This window comes from Hydractinia symbiolongicarpus, chromosome 5 (genome assembly GCF_029227915.1).
Source record: "Hydractinia symbiolongicarpus strain clone_291-10 chromosome 5, HSymV2.1, whole genome shotgun sequence".
NCBI lineage: Eukaryota > Metazoa > Cnidaria > Hydrozoa > Anthoathecata > Hydractiniidae > Hydractinia > Hydractinia symbiolongicarpus.
The window spans coordinates 27065812-27085027 of NC_079879.1; the positions used below are offsets into that span (position 1 = coordinate 27065812).

General features: G+C 33.0%; 1 protein-coding gene across 1 annotated transcript; it reads left to right on the plus strand.

Moving 5' to 3' along the window:
• The first annotated feature begins 112 nt into the window (after nucleotides 1-112).
• On the plus strand, nucleotides 113-13747 carry LOC130645754 (unconventional myosin-VI-like). Its single transcript, XM_057451845.1, has 33 exons — nucleotides 113-280; nucleotides 585-654; nucleotides 1234-1307; nucleotides 1398-1527; nucleotides 1597-1656; nucleotides 1734-1779; nucleotides 2116-2177; nucleotides 2480-2577; nucleotides 2673-2837; nucleotides 2922-3105; nucleotides 3376-3520; nucleotides 5695-5852; nucleotides 5935-6026; nucleotides 6105-6177; nucleotides 6330-6457; nucleotides 6546-6641; nucleotides 6727-6888; nucleotides 7036-7074; nucleotides 7434-7600; nucleotides 7940-8075; nucleotides 8178-8307; nucleotides 8427-8517; nucleotides 8601-8662; nucleotides 9423-9511; nucleotides 9884-10092; nucleotides 10659-10749; nucleotides 10874-10914; nucleotides 10989-11046; nucleotides 11152-11195; nucleotides 11788-11870; nucleotides 12292-12429; nucleotides 12503-12632; nucleotides 13412-13747. Exons 1-33 carry the CDS (start codon nucleotides 158-160, stop codon nucleotides 13638-13640), a joined length of 3603 nt encoding a protein of 1200 aa, XP_057307828.1. The 5' UTR covers nucleotides 113-157; the 3' UTR covers nucleotides 13641-13747.
• Nucleotides 13748-19216: the final 5469 nt, after the last annotated feature.

Here is a 19216-nt window from a genome sequence, read left to right on the forward strand (position 1 = left end):
TTTAATCGCCTGCTAACCTTATTGACACCTGGCTGGATTATTTTTGCATTTATTATTTTTGCTTTCAGTACCTTCAAAACATTAGATGAATATATTTTTCATCAACTTATGTAAAATTAGTATCATTATAATTATAGTTATATAAAATTAAAGTGAGATGAACTTTAATGACTTAAAAAAGGTTTGGGCTCCAGATGGAAGAGATGGATTTAAGTTGGGCAAAGTGATTGATATAGGGAGTGACTCGATCTCTATTGAAATAACAGGAAGTAATGGAAAAGTAAGAAATTTTGTTCTTTTTTTTATTGATGGATGTATATTTTTTTGGATTGGTTATGTTGGTGAGGTGAATTGAATTTCTTGAATTTGAACATAAGAGGGCCAAAGTATTTCTTTTTAAAATAGACTTTTTTAAGAGTTACTTAACAGTTTTATTTAATCAACTATCATGAAAATGCCTAAATTTACTAATTTTATATGTGTGAACATGTGTTTTACTTTTTCCCTTAAAAATTGCACTAACTGCTGACTTTTGGTACCTATTTTCCTTAACTGTGTTTAAATGCATCAAAATGTTTGTGTAGGTAGTGAAAGCTCCGTATAAAAGAGTGTTTGCAGCTGAGGATGACAATGAAAAAGATTATAATGATAATTGTGAGTATTACATTACTCTATTAACGGTGTGCTACATAAAGTCAATGTTCGTAATATCGTACATTTTTCATGCTGGAAATTAAAAAAAAGTGTTTAATTCATAACTCTAAGTCCACTTTTTACTTTGGTGCAAATTATAAAATGGTAACTATAGGTGCAGAACTAATGATGTATCAAAGTTTGTTGAAATTTTTCTGTCAAAATGTTTAAGTCAGCAAACGTCAGGAACATGTATAGGTGTCTTGTGAAGAAGACAATGCAAATTCCATGCCAAGACATATACACTGCTTAGTGATTTTAGACATTTAATTTTTACAATATATGCCTATGATTTCAATTGCAAAGTAAGTTGGGTATAATAATACCACTTTGAATATTGATCAAAATTAAAATACCTGTTGTCTATCTGTTAGACAAAGATTATAGTTGTAAGTAGTGATACGCAAATTTTCATTGATTCTCCAACAGGTGAATTCCCATGAATGTTTTCACAGGTTATAACAAGTTTCTTTAAAAAGCTATTATAATGTTTATATCTTGCATTATGATAACCTCTCATGAGTTATCAACGTTTTCTAGGTGCGTTGATGTATCTTAATGAAGCCACCTTGCTTCACAATTTAAGGTTACGATACAAAAAGGACAAAATTTATGTAAGTTGGAATTATTTAATACTCAAACTTTTTAGCATTTTTTTATTGCAGAATAAAATGATGCAATTTCAATATGTTTTTTCTTTGCAGACTTATGTTGCAAACATCTTGATTGCTGTCAATCCATACCATGATCTGTCTAACTTTTACTCCAAAGATGTCATTACGAAGTATAAGGGAAAATCCCTTGGTGTTCTTCCACCACATGTATATGCAATAGGTAAGAAGTTAAAAGTTATAGCAACTCATAAGAACCTGCAGGAATAACATTGTTCACCTTAATCTTTAGCTGATAAAGCACACCGTGATATGAAAGTAATGAAGCAAAGCCAGTCAATCATAGTTAGTGGTATGTGTACACATCTTTGCATGTTAAAAAAAAATCCTTGTGTCAACTGTTGTAAAATGTCTTTTTGTGTTATTTAGGTGAAAGTGGAGCTGGAAAAACTGAGTCTACAAAATATATCCTTAGGTATGCATTGTACTTTGTATTGCTTAATGTAATGATCATTCTAACATTTATCACTATCACCTATATCTTTTTTTAGTCTTTTTATTCCATGATTTTACTGTTTTCTAAACATCTTTTTAGAGCCTTGAAATATTTTTCTAAATCTTAATAATATAATCATTTTAAAAAGAATTTAAACTCTATGCCTATGAGGAAGTGAGGTTAAAATATAATGAAATAAAATTATGGGTGAAAATATTCTATGCTTTGATGTTACTGTAACATTTCACTTATCGCATTTTTAATGAAAAAGGCTCCAACATTTGTTTATTACTGAGCTTTTTACATTTATATCAGATATCTGACTGAAACTTGTGGTCATAGTGGAACAGGAAATATCGAAAAAAGAATTGTTGAAGGTAGGTTTGTTTTTAGAGAATTTGGCGATTTATGATTTGATGAAAAAATACATTTTGTTATTATTTTCAGAAATTAAGGTTTGTCAAAAAGATCAAATGCTTTTAACTTTATATCAGTAACATTTCAGTTAATAGTCACAGTGTAAAAAAGCATCAATTTATCATCTATGGTTAGTATAAAATGTCTAGCATGACAAAGACTTAGTCAATACCAACTAACAATCTTAATCACACGTTGATGTTTTTTATAAATAGGGCTTCTTATCGTAAATTTTTAAATTCAAATAATTCTTTTCTCATAGCAAACCCATTGCTAGAAGCATTTGGTAATGCAAAAACACTTCGAAACTTGAATTCCAGTCGATTTGGCAAATATGTTGAGGTCCATTTTTCAGACAAGGTTTGTTTGTTGTTATTAAAAGTTTTTCAAACTAATTAAACTAACTACCGTATTGTTAAATTGTAATGTATTTTTGCACAAATTCGTCTTTCTAGGCACAGTTAGTTGGTGCTTTTATTTCACATTATCTCTTGGAAAAATCAAGAGTTTGTCGTCAGAGTCCAGGAGAAAGGAACTATCATATATTTTACAGAATGTGTGCAGGAGCGCCAAGTGACATGAAGTCTGCTTTGCACCTATCTGATGCAAGCAAATTCAATGTATGTTAAAACAGTAGTGATTATTCTTATTTAATGTAATATTATAAACTGCTTTTCATGTTTTTTTAACTTGTTCATTTCCAGTACTTAAATAAAGGATCCATGAAAGAACCAGGTATTAATGATGTAGCTGATTTTCAACAACTTGATAATGCCATGAATGCAGTAGGGCTTACAATGAGTCAAAAAGCAGACATCTATCGAGTTGCTGCAGCTGTTTTACATCTTGGTAATATCGAATTTCAAGAAAGCACCAAGGACAAAAAAGGTAAGGAAAGTCAAAAAGTTCATAATTTCAAAAAGTCTCAGGAAAGTTTGCCTAAATTTTTGGAAAATCAAATAAGAGGTTGTGCATAACTAACATAAAGTGTGAATAGGCAAATCTTATTGACCATACTTCATGGCCATATCTGTCTCCAGACTTGCTCAAAAAGCTGAAGCGTCAGTGGGTGAAAAATTTAGGAAAAAACAGAAAATTCAATCTTAAAATTTTGAAAGTCACCCTGTTCAGGTTGCCATGTTATATAATTTTGTTTAGGAGGTAGTGAGCTAACACCTGCGTCAGAAAGAGTTGCTGCTGATGTTGCAAAATTGCTTGGTGTGCAACCCAATGAGATTTCTATGGCCCTAACAACTCGAGTAATGATGACCAGTAAAGGAGGTGGAATGGGAACCCTGTATAAGTATGGCTTTTTTGTAACGGATTAGTGTTTTACTAGAAGAGTATTAAGTGCTGAAGATCACAGGTTTAAAGCCAGATGACTTTTAACAGAGATTTAGATAATATCAACTGAATATTCTTGCTTGGCAGTCACCATAATAATTAGGCTTTTATTGCAGGCTGTCTAGTTAAGAATTTAACTAATTAAACACCTTCCTGTTTAATTAGTTGTTGTAACACAGACTTTTTAACACTATTTCCTATGGGGAAAAGGAATAAAGTGCTTGTGGCAAATTCAAATTTTAATATCTTCAACATGCATATTTGCAATGCATTTAAACCAATTTTTTAATTAAATGCTCTAAAAATGCAATTTTAAAGAATTCCCAAAAATTAACCTAAACATCTCTTTCGAGTCAAGACCAACAGTCAAATCTATTGATACTAGAGTGACAGCTTATTTGAATAAACTAAAAAATACAACACTGCCTCAGTTTCAAGATCAGCTGAGCAGAGGAAAGTGTTGTAATGAAAAGTTTTTGTTTATTTCTTTTGAAAATAATGTATCATCTCTGTGTGAATTGCTGCTTGAATCTGACGGACATTAGATGCTTAACTGGTAAACAGTATTATTAATTTAACAGCAGACATGGGAAATATTCTCTTTCCGGGTTCCAAACAACCCAAAAATGCCAGTTGGATAATCAGTTGGTACAACATTAGAATTTTGAGACTTTTTGATGAGCAGTTGTGCCATTATTTTTAATATATCCAAATCAATATTAAAACAAATAGCGGAAATAAAACACAGATCTGCTAAAGTAGGCCATTTTCGGGAATTTGAAGGAATGTAGGTCTGTCCACAGACACACAAGTACTACAAATAACATTAACAGCAACAACATAGGAAGTATTGCAGAATGTAACTTTCACTTAGCGACCACACTTATTTTCTGAGGAAGGTAGGTTTTCATGTTTAGCTTTTAAGAGATAAATCTTCAGTAAATTTAATGTCACAAATATCTAGCTTTGTTTTTGAGGATCAGTCTGTCAGCAAATAAAAAATTAAAAAATTTGAAGAAGACATATTGCACCAGTGGGTGTCGTATTTAATGAGCACCCAGATTTAATGATAATGACTGGCAATTTAAGACAAAAAAAAACACAAAGAAACCTAAAAAGTTTACTTTATTGAGTCCGTTGGAAAGACCCGAACAGAAAATATTTGCAATGACTTATTGTCGAAGATTGAGAAAATAATGCCACTACTTCCTACTGCAATTGTTGTAGCCAACAGCTAGAAAACTAAAACCTTATCTAGCTAGGAATTATTGATTGATTAAAAGATATATATCTTTAACAAGCTACTTCGCAATACACTACTTAGCTATAGCTACCTATGAGCTAGCGAGCTATAAAAAAAACCCGCACTAAACTGAGGTGTATTATTCTAAACAAATAATAAGATTATTTCAGCTAGCTAAACCATCAGCTAAGGCTTCAGAATAATAAATTTCTTCTCTACCACACGGTGAGATCCTATTTTGAACATTTCAAATCCATTTAAACATCAACAGTGGAATGTTTAAACCTGCCACATTACTGCCCCACACAGGGGAATTTGGTGGGCAAAAAAGTAGATTTTGAACCAAATGCTATTTAAGGACAGAAAGAATTGTAAAATGGTAACTAAACTAGAACACAACTAAACCAATGGTATTACGAACCATCTGGGCAAGTTCGTGTGGATAAAAATTTAATGGCAAAATTTTGCCCATAACAGACTCAAATTTTTGAATTACTAATAGCGTCACGCAAAAAATTCTGACGTTAGCAAGATGATAATTATCTAAATTTATTCCTTTCGTCTGATACTACAATTGGTTCAATTTATGTCATAAATACAACTCTGCCAGAAGTTATGGACAGCGGGCATTTACCCATCCTCCCTTATACTTATAAAAATAGGATTAACAGGACCCTAAAACAGTTATCAGCAGAAACAATCAAAGCAAAAAAAGAGCTAAAAAGGAAAATAATAAAGGATTATGATGGATAGGAAAATGGAGCTGAATTCGGAGAAACGTCCTGACAGGCATATAATTTACAAGTGTTTCTTCGGAAACAGAAACAGAATGACATTTACAGGTCATCATGACTGGTATTAAAAACTTTAAACATTTTTGTTTGTGCTAGGATTCCTCTTAAACCGGAACAAGCTGCTGCTGGACGAGATGCTTTAGCCAAGTCAATATATTCTAAGCTGTTTGATCATATTGTGACCTGTGTCAATCAATGTTTTCCTTTCAAGTCATCACAAAATTACATCGGTGTGCTTGACATTGCTGGGTTTGGTATGTAGTCATATTTTTTTATGCTACACATTTTCATTCTGCAATAGTGTATGAATATTTTAATCTAATTCTTTTTTTATAGAGTTCTTTGAAGTGAATAGTTTTGAGCAGTTTTGTATCAACTACTGCAATGAGAAACTGCAACAATTTTTCAATCAAAGGATTTTAAAAGAGGTTGGTGAAAGCAAATTTTACTTAACTTTGCCACAACTTATAAATTTCATAACTTATTTTTTTTATATATTCACCTAGGAACAAGCGTTGTATGACAAAGAAGGACTAGGCGTAAAAAATGTAACTTACGTTGATAATCAAGATTGCATTGGTAAGGACTGGATTATGTTAAGTGAAAATTTTGGAGTGTGTCTATCAATTCCATTTACGTTTTTGTGCTTTCTAAGAGTTTAATTTGGACAGTGAAAAAAAAATGGCAATCTGTTCGTTATAGAAGTGGTAGGAGATGTGTTTTGTTTTTAGACCTTTTTGAAACTAAACATTCTGGTATTATGGATTTGCTCGATGAAGAAATGAAGTTTCCTGCACCTAGTGAAACTCATTTCACAACAGAAGTTCATTCTAAGAACAGTAAACATTTCCGATTAGCTGTAAGTAACTTCTCCTACAAGATTTCACAAGCTAAATTATCAAATTTTGACTGCCATGCATGCAGATATAACAATAATTTTTTTGTAGATACCTCGCAAATCTCCATTAAGCATTCATAGAGCTGTGAGAGATGATCAAGGATTTTTGATCAGACATTTCGCTGGAGCAGTATGTTATCAAACGGTGTGCATAACTAAGTTTTTTTCCTTCCTTTCGTTTGTTTGTTTGCTTGTTTCTCGCGAACGTTAACATCTCCTTTATTACATAGGCTGGCTTTCTGGATAAAAACAACGATGCCCTTCATGATAGCTTAGAGCAAATGATGCTTGAATCTTCTGATCCATTTGTAAAATCACTTTCACCTCCTTCAAAGGCTTCCAATATGAAGAGTAAAAAACTAGCGTTTGAAAGTGTTGGAAAGAAATTTAGGGTACGTCCTTGTGCAGTAGTGTATAAGCTTTTCTTTTTTATTGTTCTTCCTGAGGTTTTGTTTGTATCCCAAAGCAATGTAATTTGGACTTTGTAATATCCAGATATTGTTGTGACAGGAAAAACGGAACGAAATCTTTTCATTTAGGATCAGCTGAATCTTCTTATGAGCAAGTTAAAGAATACAGTAAGTTGTTTTGTTGTTATTGCAAGATTGCCGAAATATATCTGACAATCAATTTCATCGATGGCTGGTGACTTGTTTTTCGGTGTGGATGGGACTGTTAGTCAATCCTTTCTGCTAAGCGTATAGCGTGAAAATAGGATTGAGACCTTAGGAAATTGTTTAGTAGCTCAAAATGGAGCTTTTTAACGCAATAGGGCTCCCTTCATTGGACCAACTTAATCTGACCGGACAACACTATCCTTGGTAAATAATCGTTAATAGATATAAATAAATCCTTTTCTTGTCATATACCTGATGTTTCATTTTTTCTGTTTGTTATTGTTATATAGTACAAAGTCAGATATCAGGTTTCTGTATAGGGTTCCAACTTCATTCGGTGCATAAAACCGAACGATGAAATGAAGAGGGGAGATTTTGAAGGTGGACAGATTTTAAGTCAATTGCAATGTGCTGGGATGGTATCAGTTCTTGAACTCATGCAGGAAGGTTTTCCATCTAGAACTGCATTTAGTGATCTTTACAACAAGTAAGCATATTTAACGATATTATAATTGATGTTTTCATTAAATGTTTTCCCCTTGACATTTTGATGACTTTATGGAGTGGCCGCTGCTCTTGGAAACTCCTAAAAGCTTTAGAAATGTAGCATACTGAAGGAAGAACTCCTGGAAAGCTGCAAAAATAAAAATTAGAATTCTGAGAAAATATTTTCTTGATTTGTTTTTTGCTTAGGTCAGGTGTTTTTAAGTTGTCAGGTCAACCGTGGATATTTCTGTTCTGTTGAAGCAGATTAGCCCTGGAAAAGTCAGAAAACTCCTAAAATTTTCATTTTCAAAAGGAGTGACCATCCTGTTTAATGTTTCAGGTATAAATCTTTTCTTCCACCCAAATTGGCAAGACTAGACGCAAGAACGTTTTGTCAAGCATTGTTTCGTGCAGTTGGAATGGATGATGATGATTTCAAATTCGGAATGACAAAAGTATTTTTCCGACCTGGAAAGGTAAACAAGATACTTTGTTCATAAAAAGAATCAAAAATGGAAATACTCTTTTTAATCCTGCGCTATATATGTATATATATTTAATTTTTTATGCGATTTTAGTTTGCAGAGTTCGATCAAATCATGCGCTCAGACCCTGAAGCACTTAACGCGCTGGTTTCAAAAGTGTTAAAATGGATTATTCGAAATCGTTGGAAAAGGGCGATTTGGTGCGCTGTGTCTGTTCAAAAATGTACGCTCTTTCTGTTTTTTGTTTCTCTGTTAATGTTCGTTGTAACTATAGATCAATTTTTAAGTATGTTTTATTTATTGCTGCGTTTGTTATTCATGGTGTCACCAATAATTTTTTAGTGGCAAATAAGATCAAATTTCGTCGTGAAATGTTAATTCGTATACAGAAAACTGTCAAGATGTTCATTGCTATCCGAAAACATCAACCTAGGTGAAATGTCCTTCTTTTTATTGCGAATCTTACTTACTTTAAGCAGATGTGTATTGTAACTCTTATGTGATACTTTTCTTCAGGTATAAGTGTTTGGTGAAAATGAGGATGCTGGAAGTACAAATAGAACAAATGATGCAACTGGGTAAGTTACGTTGTATCACCAAGTTTTTTGTTTGCTTAAATACCATAAAAGTCAGTTTCTTATTCATATAATGGTTGTTTTCCGAGTAGTCACTTTATTGGATTTGTTAAATCCAATCTTATCTGCTTTTAAGAATGTCTCAACAATTTGTCCACGTATTAAGAAGTAAACTTTGACATAAGTATAACCAAAACAGCAAACAAGGTATAAATGTATATCTGATTCATGGGTTTTACTCAGTTTTTGCTTGATTTGTAGTAAGACTTATATGACGTGACCTCATTGATGTCAGTACCAGTATGAACTAGATAAGATTATCTTAAATAATTTTTATTTTAACCTCGAAGTTGTTAGGACGTTGCCAATCATAATATTCGAAAGATAAATCATTTTAATCGTTATAAGGATTAGCTTTATCCTCCCTAACGCCGAATTAACTTTTAGTGCAAACTTTCCGATTCGAGATTCATTAAAAGGATTTAGCCCTTTTCATTCCTAAATCAAATTGACTTTCAGTTTAAACTATCCGATTCAAGAGTCACCCATGTATAAAGTTTAAAAAATAATACTAATAAAAACGAATTATAAAAAAAGACTTCTCGATTTTATAGTAAATTTTGTAGTTGCTTAAGTATACAGGCTTAAGGTTCATTTGCTTAACTTCTTACATTCGCAGCCCGACAAGTCACTTAGGTAAATCGACGACTTGACGAAACTTTTGTATTTTTTTGAGCTTCTAATAACGTCAATTGTTTTATAGTCTCTTCATTAAAGAAAGACAAAGACAAATTCATCCAGGAAGTCAAATTGTTGAAACAAGCTGTTGATAAATCCATCAAACAAATTAAGGTGAGTTTGTTACATGAAATCACGCGAAATGTCACGAAATGTTCTTATTACACAACTTTTTAAATTATCTTATTACACAACTTTTTATATATATCGTAACATAAAGGGCGTGCGTAAATGACTTCGAATCTTGTTGCTATCAACACATGAGAATGAGTATGCGCCCATGTCAGTATACGCCCATGTCAGTATACACCCATCTCAGCCCACTTTTACCATTTTCTACTTCATATTATTCAGATAAACTTTAGAATCCATATTAATCCATATTGTCTTTGTTATCTTGATTTCGTGTACCAAAACACGACTGGATATAACCGTGTAAGAAAAGTTTGCAGCTAACAAGTTTTTTTACAAAACATCCATTTTTAGTGCACGGTGATGAAGCAGAAAGATTTGGATGTAACATACCATCAACTTGTCAAGCAAACAGCAGACTTACTGAAACATTTGCAAAGTCAAAAGGCTGCGCAGCAAGAGCAAGAACGAATGCGAAAAATTCAAGAGGAGATGGAAGCTGAAAAAAGAAAGCGTGAAGAAGAACAACGAAAAAAAGAAGAAGAAGAGCAACGTCGGAAAGAGTATGTTAGTTTGTTTGTTAGTTCATTCGTCGCTTTGCTTGCTCGTTTGTTCGCCCGTTTGTTCGTTTCCCCAGTTACCTGTTTGGATATCTGTTCTCACAAAAATTAGTACGTTTTAATTAAAATATACAGTCACTGGACCACGATGATAGTTTAAAAAATCAAAGTTTTTAGAACGGGTCCAGAAGTGCTGTATTAAGAGGCCGGAAACCGTACTCTACTTCTTACGTGTCGTGACAACATTGCTAATGCTAAACAAACTTGTAAATGGTGAAGTTTGGCAGAAAGAAACTTTAAAGTTTCTTAGGTAGATCGAAGAGTCCAAGAAATACTTGAACATCAGGAAATTTAAATAATTCGGTTTTGAAAAATCGTTGTTAAATCGTATATGTTTATGCCTCAATTATTCAGAATTGTAAATGTCGAAATTTTAATAAAGACGAGCTTCTTCAATTATAAAAACATACGTGGCGAAGTGTTCCCGTGTAAAATTACTTGATCACGTGACCGACAATGTTATCTTCATCATGGTAGTCCACATAACATCCAAATGTTTACCATTTTAGGCGAGTGGCTGAGGACGCCCGACTAAAGGCAGCCGCGGAGGAGGCGGAGAAGAAAAAGAAGATCGAGGAAGAAAAATCGAAGGCTCTTATGGTATGATCTTTTTAGTCGTGTTATATTTATCTTTCTAGCTCTGTCTTATTTGTCCATGTTGTTTTTGTTTTTTTTGTTTTTTTTTAAATTGTTTGTTTGTTTTTATTACAAAAATAATTTTTAGGCTAAATTGCAGCAAGAACAAGCTGACAAAGAATTACAGATGTGAGTTTTTTTCACCACTTTGACATAATGTTTCGATTTTGTTTTTTCCTGATGTGTTTAATTATTTTCTCCAGGTCGCAACAGGAAGCCCAAGAACAACGTGATTACGAGTTAGCACTCCGCTTAGCTGCTGTATGTGAATAAATAATTACTCATTCTCCAAATAATTTTTTCTTATGTGTTGTGTTGATACTGAAGCATAATGGTTTTCAATGTAAAATATTTTTGATTTTGTAGGACCCAGCCACAATGGAATCAGCTGATCAAGTTCAATTAAAAAGGTACGCTCAAAATACGGATGATTTTTGATCAAATCTTTATTATAATACTCTCTGTATTTCTGTCGGTAAGCCAAGTTATAAACCGGGATTTTGTAATCCAATAGGTCTTTATAATCAAACCTGTAATTAAAGTACGAACCCCCGTCCAAGCAAATTGCGTCATTTCATGTAAATAGGCGAAAAGGATGCATGATATAGCGATGTGATGAATATGTGCGACAGGCGATCCACTGTGGAATTTTCCACGAGATAACGACTGTTGTGAATATCTTATGTTTAGTGTAAATACTATGGAATTTATATTTTAATTGGGTCGCACAATTTTATGTGTGCATCAGCCAAAATTCCTTATAGTTCCGTCTCTGGTGTAATGGCAATCAGCGGCTTGTTGCCGGAATCCCATGGATTGCTAAGTAAAAGATATCAGTTGCTTCGTCCTTGTGTTAGTTAAAATGCTAGAACACACGTTCACTTTTATCGGGGGTTAAAAAACTTGAGTTTTCTATCTTATTTAATGCACCCTTTAGTTCCTGTTTTCTTTCTTTCTATTTTTGTTTGTTTTTATGCTTTGTTAACTTTTTAATTTTTTTAGAAACATACAAACGGATAATAAAAATGACTACTTGAGAAAATGGACATACGCTGAACTGAGAGATACCATTAATACTTCATGCGGTAAGCTGTTCTCAAAAATTTCATGAATGCCAGAGAGAATTTTCGTCACTGGCTTATCCCGACCTAAATTTTCCCCGATTGCATACAAGACTAAAATTTCTTCAATTCTTAAGTCTTTTAATATTTTAAATGGTAATTCCTTGTCACTAGATAAAAGGTAATATCCATGAAATAAGGATAATGATAAAAGGCTGTTGTGTCAGAAATTATTAGCAAACGTTAGAAATAAAATAATCAAGGAAAATCATTCACCGAGAAATAAAATAATCAAGGAAAATCATTCACCGTTGTCATTTTTATTAATGGGTTAAGGCAGCTTGTTTTAATATCAATCTTAATGTGGCAACAAAGAGGTTAGAACTCTTTAATTATCATCCCGAAAAATGTAACTCCTAACGAAAGCACATTTGTTTTTATTTAGATCTGGAGTTACTGGAGGCTTGTCGAATTGAATTTCATCGCAGGCTAAAAGTATATCATGCTTGGAGAAAACGAAACATGAAAAAAAATACGCATGCGCCAACACCACAACGGGCACCTGCTGACATTATCAGAAACAGTAGGTTCATATAAGCATTAAAAAAATTTTTTGTCTATATTTACTCATCTTTTTCTTATTTATCTCTCATTAGGTGAAAATGATGTGTCTGGTATGAATAAGAATGCAACGAAATCTTCTAAAGCTCAAAGATTCTTTCGTGTCCCATTTTCTAAACCAACGGATCATTTTCGTGATCCTGAGTACAAGAAAACAGGATGGTGGTAAGAAATATTTATTAGGTCGAATTTTAGCTTTTCCTAAGTTTTGTGAAGCTATCCACAAAGTGGTGTCTGTTTTTAAAATCCATTTTACTCCTCGAAATTCCACAAACCATGTTTTAAACTTCCAAGCAGCCAACGCGCAATATTAGAAGCTTTACAAAGTTGTGGTAATTTGTCTTTTTGGTAGAATACCTTACAAATTGACGTTTAAGCTTTGGAACTTAATACAAAGTTGTTTAAACAGGTTTTTAGTATTTTTTTTGCAAAAAATTTTTTCGTTCACCCAAGTTACTGATATGCAGAGTCCAAATTGTTTTTAGCAAAAAGCCTGGGATGAGGAAATAAGTTCCATATTTGCGCAATTTTTCATGTTTATTAATTTACCTCCATAATATCTATAGTTACATGAAATTTACTTGTCTATATATCTCTTCTCAGGTCTAAAATTACGAATAACAAAAAATGTTAAATATGCTTAACCTTAAATACGCCGTTGAAATTATGCAGCATAAATAACTGTTAATATCTTTAAAATAAAAATAAAAAAACTTATAGAAGCTCGTTAAATAACTTTTTAAGCTCTATAATATAAGTTTATCATCGTTTACCTCCTTGGCATCCCTACATGACCGTTTACCTCGCCATACATATACATTTAAGACAGCGTTGAGTTTTAAGTCTTTCCAACACCACCCTAAAATCCCTCAGTTTACCTTAGTTGTTAAAACTCAAATATCTCCAAATTATATTTTTGTTTGTACACAACTCTTAAATTTTAGGTATGCACACTTTGATGGAGAGTATGTTGCACGTCAACTGGAAATCCATCACAATGGTATTCTCCTCCTGATTGCTGGAAAAGATGATATGGATATCTGTGAGTTGAGTCTAACGGAAACGAAGTTAGAAGCCAGACCGGGTGCTGAAGTTACGGCAGACGAGTTTAATGACGTATGGAAAAGTTACGGTGGTAAACTTGACCAGTCGTTTAAAGCAAAAAAAAGATGAGGAAGTAGGAATTAACATAACACATTTTAAAAAAAAATTCAAACAATCTTATTTGAAAATTTTTACTCTACGTATGTAGAATTTGCACTAAAAAATACCCAATTTTGCACTTTATTTGAAGAGAAAATTATATCGATTCGTGATGTTTTTGTTGTTATTGTATATTTGTGCGAAGCTTCGAATCGCAACATGTTGTGCTTTTGTTGGCTTAGTTAATGATAAATGTACTTTGCGTTAAAAACAATTTACCTCGTCTTAGCTGAAAGTAAAAATACGCAAGTACAATACTTTCCGATTTGCTTCCCATCATATCGAATTATTAAATTAGAATCGACTTTTGCCCTTTTTAATTTAAAAAATGTAAACGTTTTGTGGCCCGTTTACACGTTCTCAAGAAATTTCAAAGACGGATTTTCACTGTATCGTTTTCAAGGTGTATAGAATTGAAGAATAATTTCATTTTATTAGCAAATATTATCTCATTTTTTAGGCACAATTTTTTTAAATGAATTTAATTTTTTTGGTTTATAGTATTTATTATTTGGATAGGGATTTTTTTTACTAGGATAATATTTATAGGATAAAAATGTTTCGTTTGAAAAAATTTTGTTTTTTGCTTCCTGCAAACCTTTTACAATGAGAGTAGTGGCAGAAAAGAATTTACTTCAATTGCAACGCCTCCTCAAACCTCATCTTTTCTCCTCAATGTTGAAAAAGTCTCCTCCGAATACCTTAGACTTCTAAAGATTTTTTAAAAATTGTGTACAAGCTGTTTCATGTTTTTACTTTCAAAATGCACAATGTTACATGGGTGCACAAGTAATATGTTTCTCACTCGTGGACACTTTTAAAATCTCATCGAATACTTTCCAATTTCTTAATTTAACATGGGAGTAAAAATAATTTTTTTTGACCCGCACCCGTAAAAAATTAAAAGAAAATCAATTAAAAAAAATATAACCTGAATGCGCCTTGATAATCGGGGAGGAATAACAACATGCGCGGAACAGCATGCGCAGAACAACATGTGCGGAACAACATGCGCGGAAAATTAAAAGAATAATTCGATGTTTTTAAGTTTAAAAAGTTGGTGACATAATAACGCACACATCCCATATAAAAGTTTTAAATCCATGTGGCTACTACTAGACCAAAAGTTATTTTATTTTATTTTATTTTTTTAATAGGCTGCGCGTTAATCATTAAAGAAAAATAAAATACAAAAATTTTAACCACGCATATAATAGCGGATCAGGGCCACAAGATCCTGGGGATGAGGTTGCCCTGCGCTGTAATTAGGGAGCACGTTAAATTAGAATTTTTTACGGTAAAATGCCTTAAAACACCTTTTTTATTAAAACCGTTTTCATCAAAGTATTCAAATCTCAAATTTAAGTTTATAAAAATGCGAACCCCCTCTGTGTGTCTTAATTTTCATCTTTGCTGGCGTTTTTTAATAAGGTCATAAAAACCACAGTAATAAATAGGCTTACATTTAGAAAGTACTTAAGTACTTAAGTGGGTCCGTGTATATGTAAGGTTTCCTGGAAACAAATTAGAATATTGACCAATGTTCATTACAACATAGGACTTATAACGTTATTGTATTGAAAACTGTTCGGTAAAATATCAGCTTATTTATCTATGTTTCTATTGCCTGAACATGAAATCAACAATATCGAGAGAGTACAAAAATGACCTGAATTTTTTACACCATCGCTAACAAACATACGTGCGCAAGTGTTGTCAATAAATATCATTTTTGTGGTTTATTTTTTTATCTCCGTTGGCTAATTTTTTAAAAGTTACTTAGGGCGTTTTTCTGGATTAAGTTCTGGATTGGATTAAGTGGATATTCCGTAGTTTTGATTTTGCATCTAGGAAATAGAATAAAAATAATTGCCTTATATTGCCTGCAATGAGAGTTTTTTATCTTCTATTACAGTTTTTGATATTTTACCGCTAAAATCGCTGCCAACCGCTTAATATTTCGAAATACAAAAACTACAATGTCTGCCTAAATAATAACACCAGTAGTGCAACCTCGTCCCCAGTAATTTTCGCCTACGATAAAAAATCTGTTTCGAGTAGTTATTTATCCAGATGTTATTTTTACGTAAAATCTTTAGAGCGATGATTTATGACTGGATTATGGATTGTTATGGATATGGATTGTGCGTTATATGCAACTACAAATTTTGCTTTAAAGCAGACGAAAAAATCCCCATCCGAAATCTCCAGATCTTTTTTGTCTTTTATAAGATACTAGTCGTTAGCTCGTGAAAAATCTCGCGATGGATTCCTCATCACACATACTTCTAGCACCGCCATTTTGTGCATCATAACATGGCGCAACGCAATTTGCTTGGACGGGGGTGTTTACTTTTATTATAGGTGCGATTATGACTTTCTCGATTATACTTCCCAAAGTTTTTAAATTGGTTCACAGACAGGCAGACAGATAGCGAGTATTATAATATTAACTAAATCTAATAGATAATACAATCGAAAAAGTATTTTTGTTCAAAGTTGGATTTAAGTCTGGCATTTCTACGGCTCTTGACATAATTTTCTAAGCATAAAAATGTTGAATTAAATCGATTCGCAAGTAGCTACCACAAAATGTGCCAATCTTTTCAAGTCAGACGTCTTGACATCACACATGTCAAGACGCTTTAAAAATCCTAAAAACTACAATAGAGAACTTTAAGTACTCTTTCTTCTTAATTCACCGTCAGCAATTGCGGTGATGACAAAAATATCTCAACATTCGAACGGTCATGCTTTACATGCTTCGCTTACGTTGTAGGCGTTAGTATGTCGTATGTTTCAAGTGATTCCAAGTTTGTTTTTTTTGCTACTTAAATGCTAATTTTGCCCTGTTTTAGTTTCGTAAACTACGGTTTAAATGCTAGGAAAGCGGAAAAAATTCGCTTTGCTTAAAGCAGAGGCGACACCATTAAAATCGAGAATCTCCGACACAACACGTTTGAAATCGCAACTGTTTTTTCGATCTTATCGGCTGCGCAAACATCGTGAAAATTAAAATTTTACCCAGAAATGGATAACCATAACAACAAACTTATAAATCTTTGCTTGTTTGAACCTTGCAGTACTGCCGTATATAGTATAGCTAAATGATTATGTTTATGCTTAGTAAACAGTCATTCTTAATATGCATTACTTTTTTAAATTACGCAGAAACGTTGTTATGAAAGAACAACTGGGAACCAAAATTCAAAAGAACTGTTCTGCATCCAGAATAGCTGTTCCTTTTCACCATTCAGGATTATGACGTTGTCTCTCATGGGTTTTATTTTACCAACGTTAGCATGTTCCATCAATGATATCGAGCTTTTTTGAATTTATCTTTATTTTAATTAAATAGCGAGTGATAAATAGAAAAGAACTGTATAACGCTGAGATAGTAGTAATAATTTATTCTAATAATGGTAGTTAGTATTCTTTCTCAGTAATGAGAAACTTTGGTCGGTGCTGTTCGATGTACTTTCTTGGCCAACATATTTCATTCGTAGTTATTCACTTCTTAAACATTCTTCTATCAGCTATATCAGTTTAAAATATTAGTTATTTTTTTAGCCAATAACCTTCTCCTGATTCTTTAAGCAATAATCGCAAATGGAATTTTCAATTTGTATTGTATTCTCAACTTTCTGCTGGTTATTGAGAAAAGAATTACGGAAATTTACACTGCACAGGTCTAGGCACGAGTGAAGCGCTTGTAGGGACAAATTTTGACATTCGCTGTCAAAATTTTTCCGTACATACCAGCGTATGTAGGGAAAAATTTTGACAGCGAATATGAAACTACCAGTACAAAGTTATTTTTGTATATAGTACTGATCCTTGTGTGCGTTGAGAATCCTCTGTTGAAAGTACGAGTTGGCTAGTTAGCCTCAAAATATTAGCTAACGACAATTACTCATACAAGATGTGGAAATCAGCTTACGTTTACAGAACACGGTGCGCGCGTTATTCACACCCGGGTCTTGAACTGTCGTCCGCCGTTAAAATAAGATAACCACAAAATGTAAACAAAGTTGAATTTACTTTTTCAATTCTCGACAAAATGGTAGAGAAGATACAAGTAAATTCCAAGAAAATTTATTTCATTTTGATATTGTTCCAGTTCACAGGTAGCGAAACAGCCCGGGTGGAAAATATAGCACTGTATGAGACTTCAGAAACTGCAAATATAAAGAACGGTGTGATTTACGTCAAACCAGAAACAGATGTAAAGCTTTGGTTGTTTGGAAGCGAATTAGACTCTACAGAGATTTCTTTTTCTAAAGTTGCCAAACCTGTTGACGCACCATGTGATAGTGACAGAACCACTGATCCCTTAAAGGTAGCTACAACTGATGTTGGTAAAGCAAATGTAGCTCTGAATTTTAAGGTAAGTCTCTTTCAATCTTTTAGGATTGACTAAATTTTTGCTTTAAAGCAGACGAAAAAATCCCCATCCGAAATCTCCAGATCTTTTTTGTCTTTTATAAGATACTAGTCGTTAGCTCGTGAAAAATCTCGCGATGGATTCCTCATCACACATACTTCTAGCACCGCCATTTTGTGCATCATAACATGGCGCAACGCAATTTGCTTGGACGGGGGTGTTTACTTTTATTATAGGTGCGATTATGACTTTCTCGATTATACTTCCCAAAGTTTTTAAATTGGTTCACAGACAGGCAGACAGATAGCGAGTATTATAATATTAACTAAATCTAATAGATAATACAATCGAAAAAGTATTTTTGTTCAAAGTTGGATTTAAGTCTGGCATTTCTACGGCTCTTGACATAATTTTCTAAGCATAAAAATGTTGAATTAAATCGATTCGCAAGTAGCTACCACAAAATGTGCCAATCTTTTCAAGTCAGACGTCTTGACATCACACATGTCAAGACGCTTTAAAAATCCTAAAAACTACAATAGAGAACTTTAAGTACTCTTTCTTCTTCATTCACCGTCAGCAATTGCGGTGATGACAAAAATATCTCAACATTCGAACGGTCATGCTTTACATGCTTCGCTTACGTTGTAGGCGTTAGTATGTCGTATGTTTCAAGTGATTCCAAGTTTGTTTTTTTTGCTACTTAAATGCTAATTTTGCCCTGTTTTAGTTTCGTAAACTACGGTTTAAATGCTAGGAAAGCGGAAAAAATTCGCTTTGCTTAAAGCAGAGGCGACACCATTAAAATCGAGAATCTCCGACACAACACGTTTGAAATCGCAACTGTTTTTTCGATCTTATCGGCTGCGCAAACATCGTGAAAATTAAAATTTTACCCAGAAATGGATAACCATAACAACAAACTTATAAATCTTTGCTTGTTTGAACCTTGCAGTACTGCCGTATATAGTATAGCTAAATGATTATGTTTATGCTTAGTAAACAGTCATTCTTAATATGCATTACTTTTTTAAATTACGCAGAAACGTTGTTATGAAAGAACAACTGGGAACCAAAATTCAAAAGAACTGTTCTGCATCCAGAATAGCTGTTCCTTTTCACCATTCAGGATTATGACGTTGTCTCTCATGGGTTTTATTTT

Coding starts and splice junctions, on each gene's coding strand:
- LOC130645754 (XM_057451845.1), top strand. CDS start 158: ATGAACTTTAATGACTTAAAAAAGGTTTGGGCTCCAGATGGAAGAGAT. Junction 1,780..2,115: donor TCTACAAAATATATCCTTAG/GTATGCATTGTA, acceptor CATTTATATCAG/ATATCTGACTGAAACTTGTG. Junction 6,178..6,329: donor TGATAATCAAGATTGCATTG/GTAAGGACTGGA, acceptor TTTTGTTTTTAG/ACCTTTTTGAAACTAAACAT.